Genomic DNA, 17663 nt, shown 5'->3' on the forward strand with positions numbered 1-17663 from the left:
CCTGGTTCGGTGCATTAACCATGCTAAATTCTCCCTCAGTGTACCCAAACAGGCGCCATGTGTGTGGCGATTAGGGGATCTTCATAGTAACTTCATTGCAGTGTTAATGTAAGCCCACTTGTGACACCAATAAAAAAAACTAACCAGTTCCAGATTTATCAGTTGAATTTAAATCAATGTGCTGCCATGGTATTAGCCTGGGTCTCTGGATTTCTAGTCTAATGACAGAACCACGACGCCACTATCTGCCCATGCCAGGCAACATATCACAGGTGGGGTACATTTACAAAGACTAAAGCAAAATATTAATTTCGTCATTCCATCGCACCTTTCTCTTCCACACTTAGACACACTTGAACAGAATGCCCTCTATTATTTTACTTTTTATAAAAGGCCCTTTTATATTAGCTGTCGCCCTTTTTCATATTCCGTTTCATTCTTCCAGTCTTCCTTTTCACCATCCCACAGTACCATCCATATTTCTCTTGATTTTCATTAGTTTTGTTTGCCCTAATTTTATCATACATATTAGTTTTAAGTTTCAGATTAATTTTAATCTCAATTAATCCACAAAGCTTTGTTCTTTATCCTTTTTCACCATACATTTATTTTGCATAAAACACCTTCAAGATTTCCCACTGCTGATCCATTGACGTGTTTGCTAATTTTGCAGTCCAGTTAATTTGCCCCAAATCTCTTCTTATCAGCCTGAACTTTGCCGAGTTCCAGGCCAGCATCCTAACCTTTGACTCTTCCGTGCCCCTTGCCTCACTTCATGTCTCAGTTCTGAATCAAACAATGATTCTTTTCTTGTTGAACTAGCAACATATTAGTGGGGAATCAATCCGAGATACATTCTTAAAGGTGTTCTACCCTCTGGGCACATGCATTACCTTTATTTGAGTCTGTCTTGGAATAGTTAAAAAGAACAGTAGTTACAGGCACCTCTTAGCTATTACAGTTCTAAAGTGTGTTAAGTAGCAATAGATTCACTCGTGCTATTAATTTCTCAACTGATTCATTATAAAGATGTTTTGCCTTTCTTCATTGTAAGTGAAGAGCCCTGCAGAAAGGACTGTGGGATGGAGATTCTCTGACCTTTCGAATGTGACTCATGCAGGAATTCATCCCTTAGATTCCTGATTTTATTATTTTGCCACCAGAATGTACAGGATTATTTAGGCAGGATCTGTTACTGGTTTAAATATTGATATTATAATTCTGTTATCAATTTGAAAAATATGTAGGGCAGGATTCTCCGGCCATTCCTGCCGGCGGGATTCTCCTGTTCCGCTGCAGTGATTTGGCTGAGCAGCAAATTCTCAGTCCTCTCTGGCAGCGGCAATGGGGAGTAAATGGCTGGAGAATTCAGGCTATAGTCTTTTTCCACTGTTTCTTTGCAAGATAATTCTTGTGTGTCCAAATTAACTTTTTCATTCGGTGTCACTCACCATGGCTGCATTACGCTTCGTCACTTCTTGCCAATTAACTGGTACTGATTCTATTTTAATTGCCCACTCGTTCTCACTTACAAATCAATTGAGGTCTATTTTGTAGAGACATTGGGTGAAATTCTCCAGTTTCCCAGTTGCGTGTTTGCTGGCGGTGGAAAGCGTTGTGCTGTTTGCTGGCAGCGGGATTCTCTGATCCCACTGCTGTCAATAGGATTTCCCATTGAAGCCACCCCATGCTGGCAGGAACAGAAAATTCCCACTGGCATGAACGGCCGGAGAATCCCACCCATTATCTCTGGGTCACAGCAAAAGTGGAAATGACTGAGTTTGGCAGGTATTTTCCCAGAAGCACTAAGGAACAACATAAAGTCAGCTGCATGAATTTGTGTAATGTCTTTCATGTAATAAAGCACTCTGCGGAGCTTCAAAAGAGCATCATCAAACAAAATGCCGCGTCAAGCAATGTCAGAACAAGTGACAAAAAGCTTGGTCAAAGAGGTTGGATTTAGGGAATGTCTTAAAGGAGGAGAGAGAGATCTAAATGTTTCGGGAGGGAATTCCAGAGCTTGGGGCCAGCTTTGACAAAGGGCTTTAACAGCTTTGACAAAGGGTCATCTGGACTTGAAACGTCAGCTCTTTTCTCTCCTTACAGATGCTGCCAGACCTGCTGAGATTTTCCAGTATTTTCTCTTTTGGTTTCATAGAAACATAGAAAAACTACAGCACAAAACAGGCCCTTCGGCCCCATAAGTTGTGCCGAACATATCCCTACCTTTTAGGCCTACCTATAACCCTCCATCCTATTAAGTCCCATGTACTCATCCAGGAGTCTCTTAAAAGACCCAATTGAGTTTGCCTCCACCATCACTGACGGCAGCCGATTCCACTCGTCTACCACCCTCTGTGTGAAAAACCTCCCCCTAACATTTCCCCTGTACCTACCCCCCAGCACCTTAAACCTGTGTCCTCTCGTAGCAGCCATTTCCACCCTGGGAAAAACCTCTGAGAGTCCGCCCGATCTATGCCTCTCAACATCTTATATACCTCTATTAGGTCTCCTCTCATCCTACGTCTCTCCAAAGAGAAAAGACTGAGCTCCCTCAGCCTATCTTCATAAGGCATGCCACTCAATCCAGGCAACATCCTTGTAAATCTCCTCTGCACCCTTTCAATCATTTCCACATCCTTCCTGTAATGAGGTGACCAGAACTGGGCACAGTACTCCAAGTGGGGTCTGACGAGGGTCTTATATAACTGCATCATTATCCCCGTACTCCTAAACTCAATCCCTCGATTGATAAAGGCCAGCACACCATACGCCTTCTTAACCACCTCCTCCACCTGCGGGGCCGATTTTAGAGTCCTAGGGACCCGGACCCCAAGGTCCTTCTGATCCTCTACAGTACTAAGAGTCTTTCCCTTTATATTGTACTCCTTCATCCCATTTGACCTGCCAAAATGGACCACTATGCATTTATCTGGGTTGAAGTCTGGGTTTTCAGATTCAACATCTGCAGTAATTTGCTTTTATCCAGTGACAATTGTTTGCTTTGGGTTGTTTTAACATGAGCAGTGCCATATAAATGTAAGTTGTTTGTTACTGTGTGAGCGGCTTTATGCGGGCTTCTGTGAGCTGGTGACCTGTCCCTGTTGAATGTATGTGAGACAGTGAAGAGTTCTGGTGTTACGAGGCAATAGGTTATTGAGTGGATTTAGGGTCATTAAAGCAGACTGTGTATCGGACGGGTCACATCTAAAAGATACCTTTGATCTAAGTCCAAGCACAGCATGAAAAATACCATCGACCTGAATATACAAACTTAAGCATTACTTCACAATTTATTATATTTCCAATAAGCCTGTCAGTCTTTTGTGAGTAAGAAGTCTCACAACACCAGGTTAAAGTCCAACTTTCGTGATTCAGACATTGAACTCCCATATGAAAAAAACATACAAAACATTATCTTCCATGAGAAAAGAAAGAAACAAATTCTATTTTTACCCTACAGTGTAATAGTGAACTGAGCATTTATTTAACTCCTACTCTCTCCTATTCTGTTCATCCTTGGTGATGCATTAAGCGAGGTGGTTCAGTAAACTCGATGATGCAGACAAAAAACAGTTTGTGTGTATGATAATGGATCTGTATGTGCTCAAATACCAGTCTGCGTATTTTAATGGGATTCACTGTATGTATTCAAATACCACAGCTTATGTATATCATAATGGGATTTCTCTGCATATACCACCATTTATATATATAATTGGATTGTCTACTCAAATACCCCACTGTTTCTGTATATTGGAGGAGCTCACCTTATACTCTCACGTACCACAGTTTGTGAAAATTAGAATAGAACTCCTGCATTGTATACTCCAGTCACAAACACAGATACTATTTAACCTTGTATCCATTGACTTTTTACGCCACTCAGTCTAAATAAGATGTCAAGTTCAGTTGACTGGGTACATAAAACGTCTGAGCTACGTATGTTCTTTTGTTCAGGGATGTGATGATGCTCTGATAAAATGGAAAGAAAAATCCACTGACTCTTGTATTGAGGCTAAGCATGCAAATAACCATGGGGCAGACACTGAGAATGTCCCATACTTTTCCCCATCGATGCTCGAGAGAGTAAGGCTTCCATTGAATTGCAGACAGCGCAGGTCATTATTACTGGAGCTGATTGGGAAAGCTGTAAACCTTCTCACTTTTCAGGGAGCTAGTTGGTTTGAATGTGTCCCCGTGACTCAAAAGTGTAGGCAGGGGTTATTCTCCACTCCCCCATCCGCTGAATATGGCATTCATAGTAATGTGACAATCATACCGCCAAGTATCTGTCAGAGGTAACTGATTAAAATGTCTTTCTTTTGCAGACCTTGCGGGCACAGATTTAAATGCATATGACAGTGAATACAGTTTTTTTTTGTCCACTGTGCATGACTGGAATTTTTGTTGAGATTTTTATCACGGCTGTCTGTTAGTTAAGTAGGGACTGTATTGAGACCCAGACCGAAGTGAGTGCTTGGCCATGCCTCATAGTTGAGTGACTGACTCTTTGATCAAGTCATTCAGTGCAGCGACATGTCACCGTTAATCTGATCCCTGTCTGTCTCTCTCTTTACATTTGAAGACTGTTTACACAGAGCTTTTCAGCCATTGCAACCCCCCATCCCACCCTCCCCCACCCCTGAGTAATTCAGATTGATTACAGCCTCATGGCTGATCTGAATTAAAGGGGAACCCTGTACCAGTTTAGGCTGCAAGTGAGCCAAAAGGTTTCTTATTGACGGTAGACTGCTGTTAATACCATACTAGTGCACCTCTGTAAACTTGAGTTTCAATCCTATATTTGTATCGCTCTGGTGGCAATTGTGACAACAGAAACACATTGGAAGTTCTCCAAATGGCATTATAGGTGAAATCACTGCCCTGGTGGAGCATGGAGACATTCAGCAGGACCAGGTTCGATGTCTGGTTTGTGCTGAATTTAGGGTTGCCATTTCTGAATGAACCATACAGGAAAGTGTGAATGTGTGCATAAGATGGATGGATGGATGTGGGTAGATGGAGGCTTGAACTCAGCTGACAATGTCCATCATGATGACTAAGCTGCCACTAGTCACGAGATATTCATATACATGAAAAATAGTCGGTTGTGCAACATACTGAAGCATCATGGAATCAGCTGCCAGCAAGCATTGCCACATTCTGAACTTGGGAGGAAAAATGCAGAAGGAGAAACAGCATGGAATATGTAGTATTGCTCTTTACTGTGCCCTTAGAAATTAACCCCATCCAAAATGGTAGCCATACCATGGATTTCCATTGTCTTGGTTCCAGTACAACTCCCAGGAATACCATAGAATCCATTGTGCATCCGTGATGTTACATTGCACATCAATGCCACCTTTATTCTCCTCCGCGACAAATCCAATTCTTGGCGCCAACAAATGATGTGCTGATAGGTGAGGTTAACTTGGCAGAACATGTTGAGCACTCTGAGTTCTTCTGAAATTTGGAGAAACGCCATCACCACGAATGATCCCAACAACTGGTATTTATCTCTCACCTTTAATGTAGAAAAACATCCCAAAGTGTTTCACAGATGTGCAATCAAAAAATTGGTGCTCAGCCATCGAAGGTGATATAAAGAACAAAGAACAGTACAGCACAGGAAACGGGCCCTTTGGCCCTCCAAGCCTGTGCCGCTCCTTGGTCCAACTAGACCAATCGTTTGTATCCCTCCATTCCCAGGCTGCTCATGTGACTATCCAGGTAAGTCTTAAACGATGTCAGTGTGTCTGCCTCCACCACCCTACTTGGCAGCGCATTCCAGGCCCCCACCACCCTCTGTGTAAAAAACATCCTCTAATATCTGAGTTATACTTCGCCCCTCTCACCTTGAGCCCGTGACCCCTCGTGATCGTCACTTCTGATCTTGGAAAAAGCTTCCCACCGTTCACCCTATCTATCCCCTTCATAATCTTGTACACCTCTATTAGATCTCCCCTCATTCTCCATCTTTCCAGGGAGAACAACCCAGTTTACCCAATCTCTCCTCATATCTAAGACCCTCCATACCAGGCAACATCCTGGTAAACCTTCTCTGCACTCTCTCTAACGCCTCCACGTCCTTCTGGTAGTGCGGCGACCAGAACTGGACGCAGTACTCCAAATGTGGCCTAACCAGCGTTCTATACAGCTGCATCATCAGACTCCCATTATGAGAGTGTCCAAGAGGTTGGGTTCAAGAAATGTTGTAAAGGAAGGGAAAGAGGAGAATTACTGAGGGAAAGAAGCAGGGAACCGGGACAGCTAAAGCCACAACTGTCAATGATGGGCAAAGGGATGGAGTTGCATTTGTTTCTCCACATTCACCCCATGCAACCATTTAATAATCTGTCAAACCTCCATCAGGCCTCCTCGAGCTTTCTCTTTTTCAGAGCCACTAAGCTGCCACTATTTCCGAGATGGCCTTTACTGTTCTGATTCGTTAATTAGCTTGCATTACACAATTCAATTGATGGGAATGATTTCCACCAGTGTTTTTGTGTTTAAAAACTGGGGTCTAATGATGTTCCATAGAATAGAATCCCTACAGGCAGAAGAAGGCCATTCAGCCCATTGAGCCTGCACTGACAACAATTCCACCCAATCTCCATAACCTCACTCATTTACCCTGCTAACCCTCCTGACACTAAGGGGCAATTTAGCCTGGCCAATCAACGTAAATGTCCCACACATCTTTGGAAGGTCTAATACAGATAAGAAATATACAGTAAATGGTAGAACCCTTAGGAGTATTGATCGGCAAAGGGATCTGGGTGTACAAGTACACAGGTCACTGAAAGTGGCAATGCAGGTGGAGAAGGTAGTCAAGAAGGCATACGGCATGCTTGCCTTCATCGGCCGGGGTATTGAGTTTTAAAATTGGCAAGTCATGTTGACGCTTTATAGAACCTTAGTGAGGCCGCACTTGGAATATAGTGTTCAATTCTGGTCGTCACACTACCAGAAGGATGTGGAGGCTTTGGAGAGGGTACAGAAAAGATTTACCAGGATGTTTCCCGGTATGGAGGGCATTGGCTATGAGGAGAAATTGGAGAAACTTGGTTTGTTCTCACTGGAGTGACGGAGGTTGAGGGGAGACCTGATAGAAGTCGACAAGATTATGAGAGGCATGGACAGAGTGGATAGTCAGAAGCTTTTTCCCAGGGTGGAAGAGTCAATTACTAGAGGGCATAGGTTTAAGGTGAGAGGGGCAAGTTTTAAAAGAGATGTACGAGGCAGATGTTTTACACAGAGAGTGGTGGGTGCCTGGGACACGTTGCCGGGGGAGGTAGTGGAAGCGGATACGGTAGTGACTTTTAAGGGGCGTCTTGACAAGTACATGAATGAGATGGGAATAGAGGGATATGGTCCCCGGAAGTGTAGGGGGTTTTAGTTAAGTCGGGCAGCATGGTCGGTGCAGGCTTGGAGGGCCGAAGGGCCTGTTCCTGTGCTGTAATTTTCTTTGTTCTTTGAGTGTGGGAGGAAATCCACAGACATGGGAAGAATGTGCAGACTCCGCAGACAGTGACCTAAGCCAGGAATCGAACCCGGGTCCCTGGCGCTGTGAGGCAGCAGTGCTAACCACTGCGCCACCGGGGCCACACAGATGTTCTTTCATTCATATTATTGTCCTGATCGCCTGGAAAGGATCCATGTTATTAATGGGAAAAAGTGTGGTGTGTTCTAGAAGGGGAAACAAATTGGAGTTGCTGAGTGTGAGATGCCATTGTGTGGGTATATCACTGCCATTTGTCTGCATTTTTCCTCCCAAGTTCAGAATGTGGCAATGATGTACTTTGCCCAATGCTGAGCTACAGTGCTTGCTTTCTTGAGGATAGAAATTATATGATTTGACAATGAAAAGTGTTTTATTTGAGCAACACTCAACCCCCAGGATGGATTTGTTAATGGAATTGACTAAGTGTTGGAATTAGGCTAACAGCCTGACAAATAGCCAAATATCTAATGTGTGGCCATTTGTACAGAGTTGCTGGTAAACAATTAATGATGTCCCAAACCCCTCCATCCCAGGTTCCCTTCATTCCACAACTTACAGCAGCTTTGGGCAGGATTTTCCGTGGGGGCTACCAAGCCCCACCATTCGGCCCCAGTGGGAGTCAGAAGCTCACTTGCAATTTTCTCTGAAGTGGCCAATTAATGGCCGGAGGGTAGGTAATCTGGTATGGTAATTAGCCATATTACACAAAGCACTTGAGGCATCTCTCTCCATTAGAGAGAGACAAGAGCAAGGTGAAGAAGCAGGCCTCACTAAACTACCGCAGCTGGCACAAGGATTGAGCCATTCTACATCACACACTAGCCATCTAATTAACTGAGATAACTGATCCCTCAAGCATCCTATCCAATTAAGGACAGTGCGCAAACTCACGAAATGGGAGGGATGGTGGGAGGCCCTCCTATGGAAAGATGCAGTAGCTTGAGCGGGACCCTCGCTCCAATATTTCCAAATCTAAATTTTAAAAAATGTCAGGCCACCATTGTGGTGGGGAACCTTTCCACATGCTGGCCACATAGCTGCAGCTGAAACTAGGCAGGCTGGGAAGGGCACTAAACCTGATTGGAGTGACTCCTGACAGCTGCACTGTTTCCCAATCCCTCTGGGGATTGGGAGCACGATTGGAAAATTCCAGTCAACCTGCATAGCAGTAGGCTCTCAATTTCTTGAATCACATTGGTGTGTGTATGAGGGTGAGATAGAGTATCTGAATGTTAGGCATGAATCCTGATTGCCAATGGGGTTATACTGCTTTGAGTGGCATGAGAGGTTTGTTGTTCAGTTGGTAGGATATGTCATTTGAAGATGCAGTCGTTGACCTCGATCATCCATTTGAGGCCGGACTCTGGAAATTCACCTCCCTGGCCACTTGCTTTCCTGGTGTGGAAACATCACCCTGCTCGTCCTTTCCACCTCCATCACTAAGGTCTTCAGCATTACAACAAGGAACCTCAGAGCCCTCTATCTGGCCCATTTTGTTTTACTCTATCCTTAACGTTACAAAACCAATGGACTGGACAAACCCAAATCCTTGCTTGCTCCAAAAACCAAATTCCAAATCCAATTCAATCCAATTCAAGGTCCCTACAAGAGAGACAAACAAGATCCAAGCTGGCAAGATAAGGCATTGCACCCAATCTTGGGCTTGATCTGACGCTTGATCCTGGCCAGGCCCGTTGCTACATTTGCAGTCTCCTTCCTTCCAGAAACACTTTCTGAGACTAGTTCCAGCAGCTAGTGTAGCCTGTGCAATTACCCTTTGAAGACAGGCTACCTGTAAGGAGTGCAGGCTCGTGGTACCACATGCATGCTCCTGGACTCTTGCTTTTCATGCAGCCATTCAGCAGCATGTTTGGCACTGGTCTGCATGCTGCAATTACGTTGATGAGCAGGCAGTAAAAGTTGGTGTATGTGCCAGCATCAACTTGACTGAGTGCGGAGTAATTGAACATTGTGACCCCTGTGCTTGAAAACCAGCTTTATGAAGGTTCTGCTCCTAGATTCAGTATTTAATTGCATATGGCACTAAGATCCCGATTCTATATAAACATCACACATGAAATGTTTGATATGAACTCTGCGGTGGGAAATACAATAAGGGGAATACAGCCAATCAAGGTATCCTGTAGGTGCTTTTAAGTACTGATGCCTGGCTACTACACAGTTGCCAGCACATTGAAGTGTAACTTCTATTTATTCATTCATGGGACATGGGCGTCACTGGCTGGCCAGTATTTATTGCCCATCCTTAGTTGCCTGAGACCAATTGAGATTGGACATTGCTGTGGCTCTGGAGTCACATGTAGGCCAGACGAGGTAAGGATGGCAGATTTCCTTCCTAAAGGAGATTAGTGTACCAGATGGGTTTTTCCAACAATCGACAATGGTTTCATGGTCATCAGTAGATTCTTAATTCCAGATTTTTTTCTATTTGAATTCCAATTCCGGCATCTACCATGGTGGGATTCGAACCTGGGTTCTCAGAACAATAGCTGAGTTTCTGGATTAATAGTCTCGCGATAATACCACTAGGCCATCACCTCCTCTTGCACATCAAGTCAGGTGCAGTGAAGGTACAGTATTTTTCCTGGCTGTCCAATCTTCGGCAAAGATTTGGAACTCCCTTTGCTGCCTGACAAATGAGCTGAGACACCATGGCACGTGGATGCTACGGCACTGGACTGTTTCAGCCTCAAAAGGCTTTAAACTCACTGCCACAAGATGTTTATCACGGAATCTGCCATCTGTTACATCAATGTTTTGGGGGCTGTCACTCAGTGCGTTTTGCTTTTTATTTCCTACCACACTTCTTTACAGGAGCTACGAAGGCCAGAACTTTCCAACTGTTCACGCCAGCGGGATTTTCCCAAGAGACCAGTTCCAGCAGCTAGTGTAGTCTGTGCAATTCCCCTTTAAGAAGTTAAGAAGTGGGATTTTCCCATCCCGCCGCAGTGAACGGAGATTTGGCTTGTCATCAAGTTCTCCGTCTTCACTGCAGCGGGAACGTGGCGTGAACGGGCGGTAAGGTCACGTCCCAGGTTTCACATTCCAACTCATACAGTGAAAAGAGAAAGGAAACTATATTTATAGAGCCCCTTTCACAACCAAAAGACATTCCAATGCATTTTATGTCCATATGGAAAGTTATTTCACAGAGGGGAGTAGCTCACCTACTATTTCTTGATGGACAAGGCTCCACCAGCCGTATGTGTTCAGTAAAAGGGCTCCATGCATAGGTCTTTATATGATTTGGGATTATGTGGCAATGCTGCCTGTTACTTCCATTCTCACAGTATTCTATTACCTTTTCAAAAATTATTATTTCACAATATGTGGACATTGCTGGCAAGGCCAGCATTATTGCCTATCCCTAATTGCCCTTGAAAAGGTGGTGATGAATCATCTTCTTGAACTGCTGCTGTCTATATGGTGTAGGTACACCCACTGTGCTGTTAGAGAGGGGGTTCAGGATTTTGACCCAGTGACAATGAAGGATTAACAATCTAGTTCCAAGTCAGGATGGTGCATGTCTTAGAGGGGAAATTGAGGGCAGTGTTCCCATATATCTGTTTCCTTGTCCTTCTAGGTTGTAGAGGCCATAGGTGTGGGTGATATTGTCAAAGGAGCCTTGGTCAGTTCCTGCAGTGTATCTTGCAGATGGTATATACTGTTGCCACTACGCGTCAGTGGTGGAGGGATTGAATGTTCAAGGTGGTGGATGGGTGCCAATCAAATAGGCTGCTTTGTCCTGGAAAATCTCAGTAAGAAGTCTCACAACACCAGGTTAAAGTCCAAGTAAGAAGAGACTTCTTACTGTGCTTACCCCAGTCCAATGCCGACATCTCCACATCCTGGAAAATCTCAGCACGTCTGGCAGCATCTGTAAGGAGAGAAAAGAGCTAACATTTCGAGTCCAGATGACCCTTTGTCAAACCAGCTTTGACAAAGGGTCATCTGGACTCGAAACGTCAGCTCTTTTCTCTCCTTACAGATGCTGACAGACCTGCTGAGATTTTCCAGCATTTTCTCTTTTGTTTCAGATTCCTGTATCCGTAGTAATTTGCTTTTATGCTTTGTCCTGGATGCTGTTGAGTCCCTTGAGTGTTGGAGTGGACTTTTCCAGGCAAGTGGACAATATTCCTTCACACTTGTAGCATCTTCTTTGTAGATGGTGGACAGGCTTTGGGGAGTCAGCAGGTGAGTTACCCACTGCAAAATTCCCAGCCTCTGATCTGCTCTTGTCGCCAATTTATTTGGTAGGTCTAGTTCAGTTCCTGGTATATGGAATCCCCCAGGATGTTGCTAGTGCAGGATTCAGCAATGGTCTTGCCACTGAATGTCAAGGGCAGATGCTTAGATTTTATTTTGTTGGAGATGATCATTACCTGGCACTTGTGTGGCATGAATGTCACTTGCCACTTATCAGCCCGATCCTGAATGTTATCTAGATCTCACTGCATTTGGACCGGAACTAAATTAGTATCTGAGGAGTCAGAAATGGCACTAAACATTGTGCAGTCACCAGCAAATCTCCCCTTTTCTAATCTTATATGGAGAGAAGGTCATTGACAAGGTGGCTGAAGATGGTTGGACCTGGAGAATACACTGAGAAACTCCTGCAGCAATATCCTGGGACTGAGATGCTTGATCTCCAACGACCACAATGATTTTCCTTTATGCTCAGTAAGACTCAGCTGGGTGGAGTGTTTTTACCCTTGATTCCCATTGACTCCAGTTTGCTAGGGCTCCTTGATGCCATACTTAGATAAATGTGCCTTGATATTCAGAGCAGTCACTCTCACCTGACCTCTTGAAATTCAGTTCTGTTGTCCAAGTTTGGACCAAGGCTGCAATGAGGCCAGGAGCTGAGGCGGAACCTAAACTGAATGTCAGTGAGCAGGTTATTGCTGAGTAGGTGCTATTTGACAGCACTGTTCTTAACCCGTTCCATTACTTTGCTGATGACTGATAAACAGACTGAGGGGGCGGTAATTGGCTGGGATGGATTTATCTTGCTTTTTGTGGACAGGACATAGCTGGGCAATTTTCCACATTGCTGTATTAGGATCCCGGACCAACCCAAAGGTATACTATGAAGCCAGACTAGACTCCCAACAATTTTTCCATTTTGGCATAAATATGAGCTAGGATGCTTCACTCCTGGAGTAATGACATTGACAAATCTTTCATTGTAAAACAAACTTTATTTAATAACGCAGTTTAAATATAACTCTAACAAATGAAGTAGCTTAACCATTAACAGTTGAACTATATTAAAAATTGAAAAGGAAACAGCTTAAATTTCTAACTTATCACTGTTTCAGTTCCAAATAAGCTACATTCCTCTAACAGACTTAAAGCCCATTTTAAATACAGTTAGCAACGATAAAGATATTTGATATAATGAGTGGCGACTGTCTTGAAGCTTTCAGAAAAAAAATGAATTTCAGAGCAGCTTGGAGAAACCTCTTGTCTTCAAACAATTCCCAGCTAGAACTGCAAAGCTGTTTCTCTGCTACCGACCTAGTTTCTCTTATTAACCACATCATCAATACCCTGCCTACCTAAACCCACATTCCATTCCTTTAATTAAAAACCCCCAGGGAACCTCTTTTTTTAGAAACAAAACTCCATTCGCTCTATCCTAAATAAACACGGCATGGCTAATAGGAGTGATTATCCTGGTTTTGCAACATCTGAGCTAAAGGTTTTCCAGACACACTGACTACCTGTAAAATAAAACTGAATTTTTAAACATTCCCTTTAACATATATATCCATTTATATTTATATCAGTTGCAGTACTATCATCAGGACTGGGGACTGGGGGTCGTAGTTGTACTGGAACAGCTTGGCTAGGGATGCAGATGTCTTCAGTACTATTTCCAGCATGTTGTCAGAGCCCATAGCCTTTGCAGTATCCAGTGCCTTCAGCTGTTTTTTGATATAACACGGAGTGAATGAAATTGACTAAAGACTGGCAATTATGATGCGGGGGACCGCTGCAGCATCACGCAATGGATCATCTACTCGGCACTCCTGGCTGAAGGTGCCTTGCAAATGCTCCTTGAAGGAGTCATATTGTCTATGAATAAAGGGGAACTGGTGGATATGCTGTACTCAGGTTTCCAGAAGGCATTTGATAAGGTGCCACATCAAAGGTTATCGCATAAAATAAAAGCTCATTGTGTAGGTTATATATTAGCATGGATTGAAGATTGGTGAGATAACAGGAAAGAGAGTATTTTCAGTGTGAAAATGGGACTTTGTCTGCCCAAGAATAGTGCGATGGTCTCATATATGAATACTCTCATGGACAGGTACATCCATAACAGTGGATTTATGAGGATGAGGTTAAGTAGGTTTTTCCCTCTTGTTGGCTGTCTCAACATCTGCCACAGATGAGTTTAGCAGCTATTGCAGCAGTAGTGGTGTACTGAACCATTCTTGGTGATTGTCATAGAGTCATGGAGGTTTACAGCATGGAAACAGGCCCTTTGGCCCAACTTGTCCATGTCGCCCAGTTTTTACCACTAAGCTAGTCCCAACTGTCCGCATTCCATATTCCTCTATACCCATCTTACCCATGTAACTGTCGAAATGCTTTTTAAAAGACAAAATTGTACCTGCCTCTACTACTACCTCCAGACACTCACCACCCTCTGTGTGAAAATCATGCCTCTCTGGACCCTTTTGTATCTTTCCCCTGTCACCGTAAACCTATGCCCTCTAGTTTTAGACTCCCCTAACTTTGGGAAAAGATATTGACTATCTAGCTGATCTATGCCCCTCATTATTTTATAGACCTCTACCTCAGCCTCCTACGCTCCAGAGAAAAAAGTCCCAGTCTATCCAGCCTCTCCTTATAACTCAATCCATCAAGTCCCGGTAGCATCCGAGTAAATCTTTTCTGCACTCTTTCTAGTTTAATAATATCCTTTCTATGGTAGGGTGACCAGAACTGTACCCAGTATTCCAAGTGTGGCCTTACCAATGTTTTGTACAACTTCAACAAGACGACCCAACTCCTGTATTCTGATCAATGAAACCAAGCATGCTGAATGCCTTCTTCACCACCCTGTGCACCTGTGATTCCACTTTCAAGGAGCTATGAACCTGTACCCCTAGATCCCTTTGTTCTATAACTCTCCCAATACCCTGCCATTAACTGAGTAAGTCCTGCCCTGGTTCAATCTACCAAAATGCATCACCTCGCATTTATCTAAATTAAAGTCCATCTGCCATTCATCAGCCCACTGGCCCAATTGATCAAGATCTTATTGCGATCTATGCTGTTCACTATGTGACCAATCTTGGTGTCATCTGCAAACTTACTAACCATGCCTCCTAAATTCTCATCCATATCATTAATATAAATGACTAATAACAGTGGACCCAGCACCGATCCCTGAGGCACACCGCTGGTCACAGGCGTCCAGTTTGTCTTCTGTCATCAAGCCAATTTTGTATCCAATTGGCTACCTCACCCTGGATCCCATGTGATTTAACCTCATGCAACAAACTACCATGCGATACCTTGTCAAAGGTCTTGCTAAAGTCCATGCAGACAATGTCGAATGCACCACCCTCATCTGCCTTCTTGGTTACCCCTTCAAAAAACTCAAATCAAATTTGTGAGACATGATTTTCCACTCGCAAAGCCATGCTGACTGTCCCTAATCAGTCCTTGCCTCTCTAAATGCCTGTAGATCCTGTCTCTCAGAATACCTTCTAACAAATTAACCACTGCAGATGTTCGGCTCACCGGCCTGTAGTTCCCAGGTTTTTCCCTGCAGCCCTTCTTAAACAAAGGCACAACATTTGCCACACTGCAATCTTCAGGCACCTCACCTATGGCTGTCGATGATTCAAATATCTCTGCTAGGGGACCCGCAATTTCCTCCTTAGCCTCCCACAGCATCCTGGGATACACTTCATCAGGTCCCGGAGATTTATCTACCTTGATGCGCTTTAAGACTTCCAGCACCTCTTTCTCTGTAATATGTACACTCCTCAAGACATCCCTATTTATTTCCCCAAGTTCCCTAACATCCATGCCTTTCTCAACAGTAAATACTGATGAGAAATATTCATTTAGGATCTCGCCCATCTCTTGTGGATCCGCACGTAGATGACCTTGTTTATTCTTAAGAGGCCCTATTATCTCCCTAATTACTCTTGTGCCCTTTATGTATTTGTAGAAGCTCTTTGGATTCTCCTTGGCCTTAACTGCCAAAGCAATCTCATGTCCCCTTTTTGCCCTCCTGATTTCTCTCTTAACTCTACTCCGACAGCCTCCATACTCTTCAAGGGATCCACTTGATCCCAGCTGCCTAGGCATATCATAGGCCTCCTTCGTCTTTTTGATCAGGGCCTCAATATCCTGAGTCATCCAGCGTTCCCTATTTCTACCAGCCTTCCCTTCACTCTAAAAGGAATGTGCTAATCCTGAACTCTCGTGAACACACTTTTGAAAGCCTTGCACTTACAAGACGTCCCTTTGCCTGCCAACAAACACCCCCAATCATTGAAAACTCCCCACCCAGAGTACATTCTGTGCTCTTGCCATCCTCACTGCTCTTCCAAGTTCTGGTCAACATGGATTCATCAGCTGAGTGGGGATTAGGGTGGGTGTGACTGGTTATCTTAGAATCCTACAGTGCAAAAGGAGGACATTTGGCCCATCGAGTCCACGTCGATCACAATCCCATCCAGGGCCCTATCCCCATAACCCCATGCATTTACCCTAGCTAGTCCCCTTGACATTAAGGGGCAATTTAGCATGGCCAATCCACCTAACCCGCACAGGTTTGGAGTGTGGGAGGAAACCAGAGCACTGGAGGAAACCCACGCAGACACGGGGAGAATGTGCAAACTCCTTGCCCATGTTTCACCTGATGCCATGACATTTCACGAGGTCCACTGTCACATTGAGGATTCCCAAGGAAACTCCCTCCTGATTGTATACCACTGTGCCACCACCTCTGATGGGTCTGTCCTGTCAGTGGGACAGGACATCCCCAGGGATGGTGAGGTTGGTGTCTAGGACATTGTAGGTATGAATCCTTGAGTATGACCGTGTCAGGCTGCTGTTTGTGTTCTAGGTGCAAGATATCTGCTTCAGCCAGGATTGTCGCTGGGTGGTAATCAGCACACTCCGGGGGACCTCGCATGTGTTTCCAGTAAACCCTTATGGCGGACAGCCCTCTGTGCGAACGCACATGTCTCCTCGCGTGGTGAATCGCATGAGTCGATTCCAGAAGAGTGCTGGGCTGGAAGACATTGAACAGGAGCTGTCAACCAAGCAAGGCGGGCGCTGCAGTCCAGTGGCTGGTCTCTCAAGCAGCCCCTCCGGGTCACCACTTCACAGTGAGTATCAGCTCTTTTTCCTGAAATCAAGAGATTACATTAAAGCTGCAGTAATCCTTTCTTAACAATCAGCCTGTCAGTTCCAGGTCTGCTCCATACCTTTACTATCAGATCCACACTAAGCAGACATTTCCAAAGCACAATTGGCTGGAGAACAAATACTTCTGATAACAGATGAAATGTGTTATGCTTTGTACTCTCTGTGGGTGATAGTTTACTGGGTCCACATTTTTCTCGCCTATAATTTATTTGCTAATGTAAGATGCTGCTGAGTTAAGTTGAGATCATGCAAACCAGAACAACAGGGCTTTTTGCAATGTGTTATTTTTGGGGCCACAAGTAGACTTTGCTGCGGGCGAGTGTGAACCTCACTACCATGGAACCTTTATTTAAATTACAATTTCACAACTTCAGGTGAGGCTCTTTCCCATATAGAATAGGCACATCGATAATCCCGGGAGCTGAGCTACAGGGAGACTATTGTTCTACATATATATCTTCAATTACTTGGCACTAGTTTTTGGCACATTATGTTCCATGCAATTCTTTCCACATTTTTCCCTGCTAGTAATTTCTCCTATTATTCTTGGTTGCTGCTGCATGTTTCGTTTACATTGTATTTACTGCGCAGAAGCAGGCCATTCGGCCCTACAGGCACTTGCTGATGTCCAGGCTGCTCTGCTCGTTCTTCATCCAACCCCTCATTTAAACCACACTGTTCAAAGTGATGCAGATGGGTAGCCTCTGAGGGTTTTAATCACCCGACATGA

At 44.2% G+C, this 17663-nt stretch overlaps 2 protein-coding genes across 6 annotated transcripts in view; both read left to right on the forward strand.

The window, feature by feature from the left end:
* The window catches only part of eral1 (Era-like 12S mitochondrial rRNA chaperone 1), a 682619-nt gene that overhangs the window by 612655 nt on the left and 52301 nt on the right, over positions 1-17663 (forward strand). The window lies entirely within an intron of this gene.
* The window catches only part of bcas3 (BCAS3 microtubule associated cell migration factor), a 915564-nt gene that overhangs the window by 316221 nt on the left and 581680 nt on the right, over positions 1-17663 (forward strand). For all 5 annotated transcript variants that reach the window (XR_013499066.1, XM_078224612.1, XM_078224615.1 and 2 more), the window contains exon 15: positions 16629-16893. Coding sequence is in view for 4 of the 5 variants with exons in the window: in XM_078224612.1 (XP_078080738.1) it covers positions 16629-16893 (265 nt within the window). In the remaining variant the exon portion in view is untranslated. The remainder of the gene's footprint in view (positions 1-16628; positions 16894-17663) is intronic.

The sequence above is a fragment of the Mustelus asterias genome, chromosome 12 (genome assembly GCF_964213995.1).
Source record: "Mustelus asterias chromosome 12, sMusAst1.hap1.1, whole genome shotgun sequence".
Taxonomy (NCBI): Eukaryota; Metazoa; Chordata; class Chondrichthyes; order Carcharhiniformes; family Triakidae; genus Mustelus; species Mustelus asterias.